At 46.1% G+C, this 17509-nt stretch overlaps 1 protein-coding gene across 1 annotated transcript in view; it reads left to right on the top strand.

Moving 5' to 3' along the window:
* The window catches only part of LOC132874737 (aldehyde oxidase 1-like), a 62442-nt gene that overhangs the window by 41053 nt on the left and 3880 nt on the right, over positions 1–17509 (top strand). The window contains exons 22-30 of the mRNA XM_060911118.1: positions 2448–2581; positions 2807–2894; positions 2989–3075; positions 3207–3398; positions 4362–4589; positions 6661–6756; positions 6910–7038; positions 7337–7411; positions 7501–7553. Coding sequence (XP_060767101.1) covers positions 2448–2581; positions 2807–2894; positions 2989–3075; positions 3207–3398; positions 4362–4589; positions 6661–6756; positions 6910–7038; positions 7337–7411; positions 7501–7553 — 1082 coding nt within the window. The remainder of the gene's footprint in view (positions 1–2447; positions 2582–2806; positions 2895–2988; positions 3076–3206; positions 3399–4361; positions 4590–6660; positions 6757–6909; positions 7039–7336; positions 7412–7500; positions 7554–17509) is intronic.

Here is a 17509-nt window from a genome sequence, read left to right as displayed (position 1 = left end):
CATCAGAGATTTTTAGAAGACCTAGAGAGCTCATCCTCTAGGCCATCCCCAGCAATAGTGGAGGTGGGACCACTTTGCATCAATGGAACCTTCTTCAAGCATCTTATAATCGAGGGCCTCTTGCAGCTTACTGATGAATTGCTGCGTCTTCTCTGGGTTTCTTACACAGCAAGTGTTTATGCGTGGACGATCCTTCTTCTTCGAGTGATGCATCTTCTTTGGTGCTACATGCACCTTGCTGGCCATGAGAGAATGATCTGTGTCACAGTCCGCACTGTGATAGCTGTGGGTGAGGAGGACACTAGCGAGTTCCGCCCACCTGGTGATGACCAAGTCTAACTGGTGCCAGTGGCGAGAACATGGGTGTCTTCAAGACACCTGATGGATTTCCTTGCTCTTGAAGGTGGTGTTGGTCATGCATAGGTCATGAAAGCAGCACAGCTCCAACAGTTGTTTGCCATTCTCGTTGATCTTTCCCCTTCCATGAACACCAAGGCAAGTGGGCCAAGCTTTGTGGTCAGCTCCCACTCTGACATTGAAGTCTCCAAGCAAGTAGAGGCTTTCGGTGTTTGGGATCCTGGACATCACTTCTTTCAGGGCTTCATAGAACTGATCGTTTTCCTCTGGGGTGGAGTAGAGAGTTGGGGCGTACACACTGATGATGTTGGCTAGGCCTGAGGATGTTGCCAGCTGGAGTGCTAGTATCCTCTCACTGCCAGATGATGGAAGCTCAATGCAGGCAAGGAACATGTTCTTCACAGCAAAGCTGACACTGTGCTGGCGGGGTTCATCCAAAGACTTCCCTTGCCAAAAGAAGTTGTAACTTGTTTCTCTGATAGTTCCGCTGTCGGCCAGCTTGCAAAACGAAGAGCTGGAATCTTCTTTCTTCTTGAGTTGCCTGGTGCAGAATTTGTGGCCTACCTTTTGAGATGGCTCTCTGAGCTCCACGCACCCAGTGGAGCAAGTAGGCCATGGTGGGACAGCACCTTACTGGCTGGGGGCTGCCCAGCTTGAGGCGGGCGGTAGCTGTCCAGTGGGATGCGATGATCCCTCCCACCGTCAGAAGTGACCCCTGGCACTCATTTCCTTCGCCAATCGGATGAGGTTAGAACTGGTAACTGCCATTTCCCGTGTTGTGTCGACATCTTGCGATGACACTGGAGTGTCCTCTCCAGTGGAGCTACAAGGCCTGGGCGCAAGGTAATATGGAGGATCAGCTTTTGCCCATGCAGTAGGTACCCCCTCTCCACGCAGCTGCTGTGGTCCAAAGGGAAGGCAGAAGCCAATGCAGTTTGGCAATGGCAGCGCTGAAGGAGTTTCCGAAAGCGCTGCAGTTCAGCATCAGACCACTTTAGGGCCTCTAGCTCCGGATTTAACCTCAAGTTTACTCCCGAAGCCTTCCCATAAATGGGTATGGCTGCAAGGCAGCAGAGGTTTGAAATCAGAGTTTTCCTTCTCCTAGATGGGCTACCTTCCCAGGTTGATGAACCCCATCTGCCCAAAGCACCAGTTTAAGGCGCCAGTTACCTGCCTCCGCCCCTTCTCCTATCAGTAGTAGCATTTGAAGAATTTCTACTTTTGATTCGTCAGACCTCAGGACAGTTTTCCACTTCGCCTCAGTCCATCGTAACAGAGCTCGGGCCCAGAGAAGGGGGCGGGGTTTCTGGATCTTGTTTATATCTGGTTTTAACTTGCATTTGTGGATGCAGTAATGAAGTGTTTTCACAGACGATGGTTTCCTGAAGTGTTCCTGAGCCCTTACAGTGATTTCCACTACAGACACCTGTCTGTTTTTAATGCAGTGTCTCCTGAGGGCCTGAAGATCACAGGCATCCAATGTCAGTTTTCAGCCTTGTCTCTTGCATACAAAGATTTCTCCAGATTCTCTGAATCTTTTAATGATATTATGGACCAGAGATGATGTGATCCACAAATTCTTTGCAGTTTTACATTGAGGAACGTTATTCTTAAGTTGTTGCACTGTTTGCCCACGCAGTCTTTCACAGAGCGGTGAACCCCGCCCCATCTTTACTTCTGGGAGACTCCGCCTCTCTGGGACGCTCTTTTATTTTTTAATGTTTTATTTTTTAAAATATACCCAGTCGTCTTACTGACCTGTTGACAGTTATTAATTAGAGGGTTTTTTAGCATTACACAACTTTTTCAGTCTTTTGTCGCCCCTGTCCCAACTTTTCTGAAATGTGTTCCTGACATCGAATTCAAAATGAGCATATATTTTTCAAAAAACAGTAAAATTTCTCAGTTTCAGCATTTGATCTGTTGTCCTTGTACTATTTTAAATGAAATATCATGTTTCTATTATTTGAAAACCTTCACATTCTGTTTTACAGTGTCCCAACTTTTTTGGAATTGGGGCTGTAAAGTTTAACACAGGACTTTCACATTGTAATTCTTGTGCTGCTTTTTTTTTTTATCCATTCCTGTAGATGGCGATAGCAGAGACTTTGGGCATCCCGTCTAATCGTGTATCCTGCCACGTGAAACGTGTGGGTGGGGCATTTGGGGGTAAAGTGACCAAGACGACTTTACTGGCATGTATTACTGCAGTGGCTGCGTGGAAGTAAGTTCAGTCCAGATGTTTACTTAGCAGCACAGCGCTGTCGTGTTTCACCGCCACGCCGTTACGGCATCAGGTGACTTCGTTCAGGTTGAAAGAGAAAAGTTTACGGTTAAAGCAGAACACAAATAGAGTGTGGAGTATAGAATACTTATAAGAATTTCAGCAGTCACCTGCTAGAGTTTAGCTGTGATCTCTGTTTTTTTTAATGACCGTGTGTGTGAGTAGAACTGAGAGGCCGGTGCGCTGTGTTTTGGAAAGAGGAGAGGACATGCTGATCACAGGAGGGCGCCACCCAGTGCTGGGGAGGTACAAGGTCAGGTCTTAATCTCTCTCACACACACACAGGCACTGTGTCTTCAGAATAAACATCACATACTCGTGTGTGTGCGTGCGTGTGTGTGTGTCAGGTGGGCTTTATGAATGATGGCAGAATCACTGCAGCTGATGTTCATTATTACACCAATGCAGGCAACACACCCGATGAGTCTCCACTGGTGAGATCAATCTGTCTGTAGTTTTATTATCTCTCTCTCTCTCTCTCTCTCTCCTTTTCTGTCTCACTCTCTTTTATTGTGTCTTACTCTCCATATGTCTCTCTCTCTCTCTCTCTCTGTTTCTCTCTCAGGTAGTAGAGAAGATTCTTCTCCACATGGATAACTCCTATAACATCCCAAATCTCCGTGGCCAGTCGGCTGCCTGTTGGACCAACCTGCCCTCCAATACGGCGTTCCGTGGTTTCGGCGTTCCACAGAGCATGGTGGTCATCGAAAACATGGTCACCGATGTGGCCATGACGCTCGGCCAGCCAGCTGAAGAGGTCAGAGGTCAAATGAACAACGGCCTGATAACAGGGTGTCATTAGTTTTTTAATTAAAGGCACGTTTCACTTTTATAAAGCAGCGTTTTGTGACCTATCAGACAGAAGAACATGAGTAACCATGTGTTCACAAGTTTCCTTCAACATTTAAATTGCTATATGCTGGTTGTCATGGTAACCCTGACTTTGTTTTTTAGTTCTGGAAACTTTGGATTTGGTTAAAAAAAATTTCTCCCAATCCTGAACATCCTGTAGAGTGACATGATTAAATCCATGATAAGAACTCATCTCATCTCATTATCTCTAGCCGCTTTATCCTGTTCTACAGGGTCGCAGGCAAGCTGGATCCTATCCCAGCTGACTACGGGTGAATGGCGGGGTTCACCCTGGACAAGTCGCCAGGTCATCACAGGGCTGACACATAGACACAGACAACCATTCACACTCACATTCACACCTACGCTCAATTTAGAGTCACCAGTTAACCTAACCTGCATGTCTTTGGACTGTGGGGGAAACCGGAGCACCCGGAGGAAACCCACGCGGACAAGGGGAGAACATGCAAACTCCGCACAGAAAGGCCCTCGCCGGCCACGGGGCTCGAACCCATGACCTTCTTGCTGTGAGGCAACAGCACTAACAACTACACCACCGTGCCGCCCACATGATAAGAACTGTAAGTGAAAATAATTCAGTTTGGGTTCGAATCGTCACATTTGCATAAATTAAAATTCTGTTAATAAGAGAAAGAAAGAGAGAACAACTTTATGCATCACACACTTGTGAAATTCCTCTCTGCATTTAACCCACCTGAAGCAGTGAACACACACATGCGCGCACACACACAAAATAACGAATGAAAGGAGAAGGAGCTGAAGAATCCCAGTATGTGTTGCACAGCTATAAACACAACATGTATTTTTCAGGTGTGTGTGTTTGTGTGTGTGTGTGTGTGTGAGACAGATCCGTGAGAAGAACATGTATAAGGAGGTGTCCTTCACACACTATAAGATGGAGTTTGACCCGGAGAACCTGCAGCGCTGTTGGGAGGAATGTAAGTCCAGAGCTGACATCATTCACAGGCGAGAGAACATCAGTCACTTCAACCTGCAGAACCGCTGGAGAAAGAGAGGCCTTGCCATCGTGCCCATCAAATACGGCATCGGATTTGCCGAGGGATTCCTCAACCAGGTGTGTGTGTTTGGAAAACCTATCCTGACACATGATGCATCTGTATAATCAAAGCACATGTCTGCTTGTGAAGTCTTTTTTTTCCTTTTTTGTGTTTTTATTTAAGTATTTATTTATTTTAGAATTTGTGTCCGATATGCACATTTCTTACAAACAGAATTTAAAAAACCTAAATAAATAAATAAGTTTTTAATCATGAACACTTATATAGTCTGATTCTCTCTCGTACGCGCACACGTGCATAATGAGCCTGTCCACTAGGGGGCAGTGTGACATATCCCCTACCACAATGTACAGAAAAACTCCAGATCCAGTGTGAACAATGATGACTTGTGTTCAGAATTTGTGAGTGTCCACAAGGGGGTGCCACAGGGTTCTATATTAGGTCCCCTCCTATTCATTATGTATATAAATGACGTGGGTCAAAATGTGTCTGATGCAAATATGCATTTCTATGCCGATGACACAATCATTTACTGCTGTGGGTCATCCCCTACTAATGCTGTTGAATCCCTGCAGAAGGCCTTTGATGTGATCCAGCACGCATTTCTGCAGCTAAAATTAGTACTTAATGCGGACAAGACTAAACAAATATTGTTTTCAAAGCCAAGGAAGGGACTGTTAAACATCCCCACAGTATTCACTCTTGAGGGAAATGAAATAGAGGTGGTCCACTCGTATAAATATCTTAGTATCCTGCTTGATGACACCCTGACATTCAAAGCCCACATTGAAGATCTTGTTAAGAAACTGAAACTGAAGCTGGGTTTTTTATTTAGAAATAAATTTTGTTTTTCTTTTGATGTTAAGAAGCGCCTTGTCGCTGCAACCTGTTTATCTATTTTAGACTATGGAGACTTGTTGTACATGAACGCTTCAGCTCAGTGCCTGAGTAAGATTGACTCTGTGTATCATGCTGCCCTGAGGTTCATCACGAATTGTAGGGCTTTGACCCATCACTGCGAACTATATTCCTGAGTCGGATGGCTGTCCCTGTCTACCAGGAGGCTGACTCACTGGTATACCTTTATATACAAGGCAATACTTGGACTACTGCCACCCTACATCAGTAACCTAATCACACTGAGGAACCTTGACTCTTATGGCCTGCGCTCCAATAATCATTTGCTGCTCTCTGTCCCATCCGTCCGCACAGAGCAGGGAAAAAGAGCTTTTGTTTTCTCTGCCCCCACCACCTGGAACAAGCTGCAAAAGGACCTAAAAATAAAAGAACTTCTTCCATTGAGTGATTTTAACTTCAGACTGAGAGCACTTGAGACAGCATCCCTGATTTGTAACTGTTTTAAATTATTATTATTATTTTTTTTAATCAGACTCCTGTAAATTGTAATTTTAATTTTGTAACCTGTGCTGCCTCTTGGCCAGGACGCCCTTGTAAAAGAGATTATTAATCTCAATGGGTCTTCTCTCCTGGTAAAATAAAGGTTTAAAAAAAAAAAACAGGGGGAGGGGGGTGTTAAAGGACTGAATGTGTGAAAGAGGTGTTTACATTGTGCCTGAGGTTTAACTTTATAAATATAACACGCGTTGATTTATTTCACTAATAAAAAAGACGAACATAATAATTATTAACTTTGTTTATAGAGAACCCACTCATCCAGTTAAAATGCAACTTTATAAATAACATAAAATAATAATAATTTAAAAAAAAGTAAAATAGCTAAATACCTTATTGTATAATCACTAAGCGTAGAAATAACATTGGTGACAGAAAGAAGAAAATAAGAGTATAAAATATATACTCAGTGTGTACAAGTAGAATAAGAGAGAGAGAGAGAGAGAGAGAGCAGTAAAATTGACATGGCTGCTGATTAATGATTAGCATTTCTTTATTTTCGGGAAGACGGATGATCCTGTTGTTTTCCGAGGATCAGGAATTTGAGTTAATGTTCAGACCGACTTCAACTGATGAAACGTCTGTTATTTCCAGAACCAAAGACGTCCATTTACGTCCTGTTAATAAGAACAAAAATAACATGGACGCGGTGTATAGCACGGATATATAATGTGTGTTACACTGCTATAAGTGTGTGTGTGTGTGTGTTTCCAGGCTGCTGCTCTGGTACACATCTACAAGGACGGATCGGTGTTAATAAGTCACGGTGGGACTGAGATGGGTCAGGGCTTACACACCAAAGTCCAACAGGTACTTCCTGTCTCTCAGCCAATCACACAACACTGACTTCCTGTTTCAAACAACTGTGACAGTGATCTAAACTCTGGGTGGATTTGTACATCATCAAGGTAAAAAAAAGAAAACAAACCTTCAACACGTGTGTGTGTGTGTGTGTGTGTGTAGGTGGCGAGTCGAGAGCTGCACATCCCGCTGTCTCTGATCCACATTTCTGAGACGTGTACAAGCTCCGTGCCCAACACCTGTCCCTCTGCTGCATCATTTGGCACTGACGCTAATGGAATGGCTGTCAGGGTGACTGACACACACACACACACACACATTCATAGTTTAATTCCCATCCCATTATTTCTTAATTTGTTGCCCGTTTTACTCCACTCCATTCCGAAGACACTGAAATAGTTTTATTTCTGATGATGTATTAAACTATATGTTGATGTGGTTTATATAATGTTTTATTACACACAGCAGCGTCCAGCCGTCACACAGGGTTGTGTGTTCTCGCCTCACACCATCCTGCTTCCATCCTGAGCTCAGGTTCCTGTCTGTACACAGCGTTTTCTGAACATCAGTCAGTGTGTTTATTTTGCAGGACGCGTGTCGAACTCTGTACGAGCGACTCGAGCCGATCAGACAGACGGACCCCGAGGGCACGTGGCAGAGCTGGGTACTGTAACATTAAAGCAAGACTCGAATGAAGACGAACACGGAAAGCAGTTCGGTGTCGTGATGTTTTGGTTTGTTTTTGGTTTGTAGATTAGGAGAGCGTTCCTGGAGAGAATCAGTCTGTCAGCTACTGGATTCTACAGGTAGAACACACACACACACACCTATAAATAAAAATCTCTATATTAAATTGAATTGAAGAGATGAAGGAATTACTTCTTGTCAAATTTTGTCGAGACAAAGTCAGTAAGAAAATGTCTCAGTGCCACAGTATAGGAAATAAGGGACATTTTAAAGGAAGTGGTTCTGGAAAGAGTTCTGAAAAATTATATTCGAGTAAAAGTACTGTTACTTCCACCCCACCGCCCACCCCCAAAGGGGGAAAAAAAACCTACTGAAGTAAAAGTAAGTGCGCTGCTGACTTTCCCAACCGTGACCATGAAAAGCTCGTACAGGTTGGGGGTTTCGTTTGCTGCTGGACACGTCACCCTCAGAACTCCTCAGCTGCAGAAGTGAAAGTGTGTGACGACTTCCGGTGAGCCACGCTGCGAAATGGTCTTGCCGCACTGAGCTCCTGCCAAAAAACTTCCCTTCTTGTGATTTTAAATACTTTCAAGTGTAGTTTTGATTGCGTACGATACTTTTAGTTATCTCAACGATGGCCAACAAAAATCCTGCAAGTTCTCCGCAAAAGCAACAGAATTCGATAAGTAAACGTTTTAAGGCTAGTTCGCCACACGAGGATGTAGCATTGCTAATCAAACAGACGGTGGAAGCCGAAAGAGAAATGCTACTCCAGGTGGTGAGTGCTATGCTAACAGAGACTTTAGACAAAGTTCTGTCTCCACTCAGCACCTGTGTGTCCGAAAACGGAGCTTTACTTTGTTCTTTGCAAGACAATATTAACAGTCAGGCTGCTAAAGTTGAAGCACTATCTACTAAAGTGGACACTCTTCAGGGGTCAGCGCGTCAAGTTAAAAAAGATGCTAACAACTGCATTGATGAGCTGGACAAACTGCAATTAAAGACTGATGAACTAGAAGACAGAGAGAGGCGAAACAACATCCGAATAGTCAGCCTTCCTGTGGGTGTTGAGAAAGATGATGCCGTTGGGTACCTGAAAGCCATACTGCCGAGGTGGATCCCTGGGCTGGAGACGGGCGCCATGATGCCCTTGGAGATAGATAGAGCTCATCGGGTGTACACTGCAAAGTCCTCCCAAGCCAACACAATGATTTTCCGACTTCTTCGGTATCCTGACTGTCAAGCGATCTTGCAAGGCGCAAGGAAGGCTAAACCATCGCTCCCAGATGGCACACGCTTGGAATTTTACGCCGACTACAGCGGAGGCACAGCCTGGAGGAGAAACGCCTTCAAAGGCATATGAGCCCGCTTTCGCCAGCGGAGAATTGACACCTTTTTGATATACCTGGCAACTCTGCGGATCAAAGTCCACGGAACAAACAAATCATTCAACTCCCCTGAAGAAGCAGAATGGTTTCTGTCCAACTATGAACCATCGGTTGATAGAGTAACATCAGCTGCTGAAATGGAGAGCTAAGGTTTGATGCATCCTATGTGCACGTTCAGTTTGCACATTGAACGACGAATATAGTGTAATTAATCTTTACAATTGGTCATAGTGAATATTTTGAGGTATTTGCATATTAATAAGAGATCATTTTCTGTTTAGTGTCGAATTGAAAAGCCTGGCCTACGTTTAATTTTTGAAGTAAAACAAAATGTCTTCCACGACCAGGACGAAAACCGCATTGTTCCTCCTGGATCCGAGGTTCGACTATTGGTCGAATTCTCCTCTCCAGTACCCTGGAGTAAACCTTCCCCGGGAGGCTGAGAAGTGTGAGTCCAACATGCACTGGGAACAGGTCTGACTTACTGCTGGCAATGCGAACCAGACTCATGCTCCGTTCGTATAGGGACCGGACAGCCCTTAGCAAAGAGCCCCGAACCCCATACTCCCGAAGCACCCCCCACAGAATACCATGAGGGACACGGTCGAATGCCTTCTCCAGATCCACAAAGCACATGTGGACTGGTTGGGCAAACTCCCATGAACCCTCGAGCACCCTATGAAGGGTATAGAGCTGGTCCAGTGTTCCGTGACCAGGACGAAAACTGCATTGTTCCTCCTGGATCCGAGGTTCGACTATTGGCCAAATTCTCTTCTCCAGTACCCTGGAGTAAACCTTCCTGGGGAGGCTGAGAAGTGTGATTCCCCTATAATTGGAGCACACTCTCCGGTCCCCTTTCTTAAAAAGAGGGACCACCACCCCAGTCTGTCACTCCAGAGGCACTGTCCCCGACCGCCACGCGATGTTGCAGAGGCGTGTCAACCAAGACAGCCCCACAACATCCAGAGACTTGAGATACTCAGGGCGGATCTCATCCACCCCTGGTGCCTTGCCACCGAGGAGCTTGCAAACCACCTCAGTGACTTCGGCTTGGGTAATGGATGAGTCCACCTCTGAGTCATCTGCCTCAGTCTCCTCAATGGAAGACATCAAATCAAATCAAATCAAGTTTATTTGTACAGCGCTTTTAACAATAAACATTGTCGCAAAGCAGCTTTACAGAATTTGAACGACTTAAAACATGAGCTAATTTTATCCCTACTCTATCCCCAATGAGCAAGCCTGTGGTGACGGTGGCAAGGAAAAACTCCCTCAGACGACATGAGGAAGAAACCTCGAGAGGAACCAGACTCAAAAGGGAACCCATCCTCATTTGGCCAACAACAGACAGCCTGACTATAATATTAACAGTTTTAACAGGTATAACCCTCAACTGTCCTCATGGGGCCGTCCTTCACAGGAGTGGGGCGATAAAACTCCGACCAGACACAGGGCACCAGGATGGATCAAGCAGGTCCGAGGGGCAGAAGAGGCCAGCATCTCAATCCCAGGATCAACATGTAACTCAGAGGGACAGATGGGGGGGGGGGGGGGGGGAGAGAGAGAGAAAGAAAACACGTTGTTAGGTATGCCCTAAAAATGACAAGTATTAAATCTGTGTGGTAGGCTCGCAGAGACGAGAGTCTTTACATCAGGCATAACACACAATGGCATGTTAATATGGTAAAAAATATATCATGACCTGCTCTGGCTGGATGCTTGATTGGGTGATGGGAGCACACTCCTCAGCAATGATGAGATGCAGATGGGACCCTTAGGCCTGGCCAAGACAATTCAGTTACATTTCACCGGGTCTGGGACATGCGACAGAATGTCTGACGGCCGATTCCCTGCAGGCTACGATAGCCAGTCGAGGTCCCCACCGTCTCCACCAAAAGATTTCCTGTTGACTCCATGTAACTCAGAGGGACAGATTTGGGGTGGGGGGGGGAGAGAAAGAAAACACAGGTGGTTAGGTATGCCCAATGTCACCTGAATAAGTAGGAACAGTATACATATTGCACCGAGTACAAGCAGGGACTCCGGCAACTAACTATGACAGCATAACTAAAAGGAGAGAGCCAGAAGGTAACACAGGCATGAGGGAGCCCCGGGACATAAAGCAGCCAGCCACTACACTGTCAACAAACTCGAGTGAGCAAGCGAGTGGGGACTGACAGCATCCATACATCCCAGTTTACCAAAACACTCTATGTCTGAGGACCCTCCAGATCTACTCCTTTACCTCATAAACACCATTTGACATGACAGTGACATGACAGTGGGATTGAGGAGATCCTCAAAGTATTCCTTCCACCGCCTGACAATGTCCCCAGTCGAGGTCAACAGCTCCCCACCCGCACTGTAAACAGTGTTGGCAGAGTACTGCTTCCCCCTCCTGAGGCGCCGGACGGTTTGCCAGGATTTCTTCGAGGCCGACCAATAGTCCTTCTCCATGGCCTCCCCGAACTCCTCCCAGTTCCGAGTTTTTGCCTCCGCAACTGCCCAAGCTGCAGCACGCCTGGCCTGCCGATACCCGTCAGCTGCCTCAGGAGTCCCGGAGGTCAACATGGCCCGATAGGACTCCTTCTTCAGCTTGACGGCATCCCTTACTTCCGGTGTCCACCACCGAGTTCGGGGATTGCCGCCACGACAGGCACCGGAGACCTTGCGGCCACAGCTCCAAACAGCTGCGTCCACAATGGAGGTAGAGAACATGGTCCACTCAGACTCAATGTCCCCCGCCTCCCTTGGAAGCTGGGAAAAGCTCTCCCGGAGGTGAGAGTTAAAGACCTCCCCAACAGAGTGCTCGACCAGACGTTCCCAGCAGACCCTCACCATACGTTTGGGCCTGCCAGATCTGTCCAGCTTCCTCCTCCGCCAGCATATCCAACTCACCACCAGGTGGTGATCAGTTGACAGCTCAGCCCCTCTCTTCACCCGAGTCTCCAAGACATAGGGCCGGAGATCAGATGAAACGACAACAAAGTCTATCATCGACCTTCGACCTAAGGTGTCCTGGTGCCATGTGCACTTATGGATACCCCTATGCTCGAACATGGTGTTCGTTATGGACAAACTGTGACTAGCACAGAAGTCCAATAACAAAACACCACTCAGGTTCAGATCGGGGAGGCTGTTCCTCCCAACCATGCCCCTCCAGGTGTTACCGTCGTCGCCCACGTGAGCATTGAAGTCCCCCAGTAGCACAATGGAGTCCCCAGTCTGAGCACCCCTCAGTACCTCTCCCAGGGACTCCAAGAAGGCCGGATACTCTATACTGCTATTTGGGCCGTAGGCACAAACAACAGCAAGAGCCCTCTCCCCAATCCGAAGGCGCAGAGAGGCGACCCTCTCATTCACTGGGGTAAACTCCAACACATGGCGGCTGAGCTGGGCAGCTATAAGCAAGCCCACACCAGCCCACCGCCACTCACCATGGGCAACTCCAGAGAAGTGGAGAGTCCAGCCCCTCTCGAGGAGCTGGGTTCCGGAGCCCAAGCTGTGTGTGGAGGTGAGCCCGACTATCTCTAGCCGGTACCTCTCAACCTCCCGCACAAGCTCAGGCTCTTCCCCCCCCAGCGAAGTGACATTCCATGTCCCAACAACTAGTCGCTTTGTCTGGGGATCAGGTCGTCGAGGCCCCTGCCTTTGACTGCCGCCCAATCCACACTGCACCAGTCCCCTACTGTTACCTCTGTGGGTGGTGAACCCACAGGAGGTCGGGCCCATGTCACCTCTTCGGGCTAAGCCCGGCCGGGCCCCATGGGCAAAGGCCAGGCCACCAAGCGCTCGCATACGAGCCCCAACCCCAGGCCTGGCTCCAGGGTGGGGCCCCGGCTGCGCCATACCGGGCGACGTCACGGTCCTCGATGGTTTCTGCATAAGGGTTTTGGTGAACTGCTCTTGGTCTGGCCTGTCACCTAGGACCTGTCTGCCTTGGGAAACCCTGACAGGGGCATAATGCCCCCGACAACATAGCTCCTAGGATCATTCAAGCACACAAACCCCTCCACCACAATAAGGTGGCAGTTCTAGGAGGGGCATTCGACCGTGTCCCCCGTGGTATTCTGTGGGGGGTGCTTCGGGAGTATGGGGCTCGGGGCGCTTTGCTAAGGGCTGTCCGGTCCCTGTACGAACGGAGCAGGAGTCTGGTTCGCATTGCCGGCAGTAAGTCAGACCTGTTCCCAGTGCATGTTGGACTCCGGCAGGGCTGCCCTTTGTCACCGGTTCTGTTCATAATTTTTATGGACAGAATTTCTAGGCGCAGCCAGGGGCCGGAAGGAATCCTGTTTGGGAACCACAGGATTTCATCTCTGCTTTTTGCAGATGATGTTGTCCTGTTGGCTTCTTCAAACCAGGACCTTCAGCATGCACTGGGGCGGTTTGCAGTCGAGTGTGAAGTGGCTGGGATGAGAATCAGCACCTCCAAGTCCGAGGCCATGGTTCTCGACCAGATAAGGGTGGTTTGCCCTCTCCAGGTTGGTGGAGAAGTCCTGCCTCAAGTGGAGGAGTTTAAGTATCTCGGGATCTTGTTCATGAGTGAGGGAAGGATGGAGCGTGAGATCGACAGGCGGATCGGTGCAGCCTCCACAGTGATGCGGTCGCTTTACCGGTCCGTCGTGGTGAAGAAGGAGCTGAGCCAAAAGGCGAAGCTCTCAATTTACCGGTCGATCTATGTTCCAACTCTCACCTATGGTCATGAGCTTTGGGTAATGACCGAAAGAACAAGATCGCAGATACAAGCGGCCGAAATGAGTTTCCTTCGCAGGGTGGCTGGGCGCTCCCTTAGAGATAGGGTGAGAAGCACAGTCACTCGGGAGGAGCTCGGAGTAGAGCCGCTGCTCCTCCACATCGAGAGGAATCAGCTGAGGTGGCTCGGGCATCTTTTTCGGATGCCTCCTGGACGCCTCCCTGGGGAGGTGTTCCAGGCATGTCCCCCCGGGAGGAGGCCCTGGGGAAGACCCAGGACACGCTGGAGGGACTATGTCTCTCGGCTGGCCTGGGAACGCCTCGGTGTTCTTCCCGAGGAGCTGGCCGAGGTGTCTGGGGAAAGGGAAGTTTGGGCTTCCATGCTTAGACTGCTGCCTCTGCGACCCTGTCCTGGATAAAGCGGAAGAAGACGAGACGCGACAAAATGTCTTTGGATTGATGGTTTTATGTTTTGTTAAAGCAGCAGGCTCTTAATCCCCATCAGGCCTTTTTATTTTGTGGTACAATTAGAATACACTTGGTCAGTTTTGTGTGTTTTGTTCAAGGAAGGGAAGATAGGCATAAGTTCATTGTTAATAGACTTCGCTTCGTGAATGTCACGGACATTAGCTATAGAGGGGGTCAAGGGAGGGGTGGGGGTGTGGCAGTGGCCACACATGAACCAACACTTGGATTTTCCTCGATGTCAGTTCACTGAACGCGTAATTTTCATTCCTAATCAGGATATTTCTTTATACAATGTATTAGCTAGGAGTGTATTCCTTTTGTCTTGTTTTATTTTCAATGATTATGGGTAGGCGGCACGGTGGTGTAGTTGCCTCACAGCAAGAAGGTCCGGGTTCGAGCCCCATGGCCGGCGAGGGCCTTTCTGTGTGGAGTTTGCATGTTCTCCCCGTGTCCGCGTGGGTTTCCTCCGGGTGCTCCAGTTTCCCCCACAGTCCAAAGACATGCAGGTTAGGTTAACTGGTGACTCTAAATTGAGCGTAGGTGTGAATGTGAGTGTGAATGGTTGTCTGTGTGTCAGCCCTGTGATGACCTGGCGACTTGTCCAGGGTGTACCCCGCCTTTCGCCCGTAGTCAGCTGGGATAGGCTCCAGCTTGCCTGCGACCCTGTAGAACAGGATAAAGCGGCTACAGATAATGAGATGAGATTAGATTATGGGTAGCCACACCATATTAACCCTAAATGTAAAGGGCCTGAATTCTCCTGTCAAGCACACCAGTATTGTAGATTTTTAGCACAGACATAAAATAGACATAGCACTTCTGCAGGAGACCCATTTGAGACCAGCAGATGTAACTAGAATGCAAAACAGACATTATAAACTAATTGTAGCCTCAGGAGATGGTCCCCACACCAAAGGGGTGATGATCTTCATGAAAAGGAACTTAGCCCTTCAGATTGAGAGGATTAGCACTGATAAATCAGGGAGGTTAGCCTATTGTTGTACTTCTACACAGGGGCAAAAGGTGGCATTTGTAACTGTATATGCACCAACAATATATGAAGCAAAATTTTTCCAGTTTTAGCAAAAGAGCTACTTTCCTTGACTGACCATTTATTAGTTATTGGGGCTGATATGAATACCTTTTTTGATAGACACATGGACGGGTCACATGGTTTAGTATCAACAATCCAGGGTGCTGCATCTAAGGCTTTAGGTCACTTTTCGAAAAGCCTGAATTTAATAGACATTTGGAGGATAAATAACCCTACAACCAAGGATTTTACCTATTTCTCTGCTGCACATAAAATGTCCTCTAGAATAGACCATTTCCTGTCATCTGCTAAAATAGCCCATTGTGTTAAATCAATCAATATTCTTCTACGATACCTATCTGACCATAATCCAATTATTTTAACATTCGACCTTTTCCCTTTGCATAGCAAACCAACAAGATGGAGATTCAACTCCACACTCCTTCAAAATGAGGAATGTGTTGCTCAGCTAAAGTTAAAACTGAAATAATTCATTGACATAAATACCAATAGTGTTTCTAACCCTATGTTTGTATGGGCTGCAGTCAAGGGTTTCTTAAAGGATAACACCATCTGTTTTTGTACTCATCTAAAAGAATTGAAAGAAAAACAAATTAAGGGATTGGAATTAGTGTCATAACCTTGAACAGGAGTTGAATTCTAACTACTCTGAAGAAAAAGATATCAATCTCAAACTTAAACAGTCAGAACTGAATGATCTGGTTAAGCAGAGAGTTGAATACTTAATGCACATAACTAAGCACAAATACTATTCTGAGAGTAGTAAGCCAAGCAGACTCCTTGCTTTGACACTTAAAAAACAAGAGAAAAACATGACTATTTCTAATGTTCGTGACCCTCATGTAGTGATGGTAACAACGACACCTGACATAAATAATACCTTTAAGAACTTTTTCACTAACCTATATACCTCTGAATATTCTCCTACTCCAAACCAACTGGACTCTTTCTTCCAAAATGTTAAACTCCCAGGCCTCACTCCTGATGACATTGAAAAGCTAGACTCTCCAATTACATTGGAGGAGCTCCTTCTTGCTTTAAAGCTCACTAATAAGGGTCGCTCTCCAGGTATTGATGGGCTCCCAGCTGAGCTATATTTGAATTTTTGGGAAATGTTGGGTCCGTTATGGCTTGGTGCACTTAGCTTTGCACTAGACAATGGTAACCTCCTTAGGGACCTTAATACCTTAAGACCTTAAAAAATGGTACAGGGCCCAATTACCTCTCTGATATGTTGCAGCGGCCTAACCCAATCAGATCTACCAGATCGCAACAGAAAAATTTACTATTAAAACCAGTTGTTAAAACAAAGTGTGGTGAAGCAGCTTTTAGCTACTATGCAGTGCAGCTATGGAACCAACTGCCAGAGGACATTAAAAATGCTCCTGCTGTTGGCAGCTTCAAATCTAGGTTAAAGACCAAGCTGTTTTCAGATGCTTTCTGTTAAATAATTAATATTTTTACATTTTTTATAATTTTTACTTTCTCTGCATGTTTTAAATTTACTTTAACTTTATTCTATTTTATTCTGCTAGTTTTTTTTCCTTTCTTTTTCTCCTTTTTCTTTTTCTTTGTGGCATTTTAATATTTTATTTCTACTATTGTTTAATTCTTATTATTTTCTTTTAATTCTTTTAATTAATTATTTTAGAATAAAGATAAAATTATTTTATGTAATTTTATTTCTCTATCGTTTACTGTTTTTGTTTTTACTTCTGTAAAGCACATTGAACTGCCATTGTGTATGAAATGTGCTATATAAATAAACTTGCCTTGCCTTGCCTTGCCTAATACTGCACTCATACGGTAACTGGGTTGCCAAAACCAGGCAAAGACCACTTGGAGTGTGCTAATTATCGTCCCATCTCATTAATTAATACAGATCTAAAAATATATGCTAAAGCACTAGCTTTGCGTCTTGAGAAAGTGGTTAATAAATTGATCCACTTGGATCAGACAGGTTTCATGAAGGGACGCCTATCATCTGACAATTTAAGGCAGCTTCTTCATATCATTGATGGCGCAGAAAGGAGTGGCGTGCCTAATGGACTTTTTTTTTCCTAGATGCACAAAATGCATTTGATCGATTAGAGTGGAGATATTTATGGAGAGTTCTAAAGAAATTCAAATTTGGCCCAAATTTTATTAGAATGGTACAAATCCTTTACAGTTACCCATCAGCTAGAGTTTTCACTGGAGGAGTTTCCTCTGACCCATTTGGGATATACCGGGGGACAAGGCAGGGGTGTCCACTCCCCCCCCCCCCTTCTTTTCAATCTCTCTATAGAACCTTTGGCCCAGTGTATATGTCAAAATAATATTCTAACTCCAATATCAATAGGTTCCTCCAAACATTATATATCCCTGTATGCTGATGATGCATTGATTTACATATCCAATATTCAATCCTCATTACACAAGATCATGCATATTTTGAGCAATTTTGGTAAACTATCAGGATTCAAAACCAACT

The sequence above is a fragment of the Neoarius graeffei genome, chromosome 27, assembly GCF_027579695.1.
Source record: "Neoarius graeffei isolate fNeoGra1 chromosome 27, fNeoGra1.pri, whole genome shotgun sequence".
NCBI lineage: Eukaryota > Metazoa > Chordata > Actinopteri > Siluriformes > Ariidae > Neoarius > Neoarius graeffei.
Note: the sequence above shows the minus strand (reverse complement) of the source record. Positions and strands in the feature narration are given on the sequence as shown.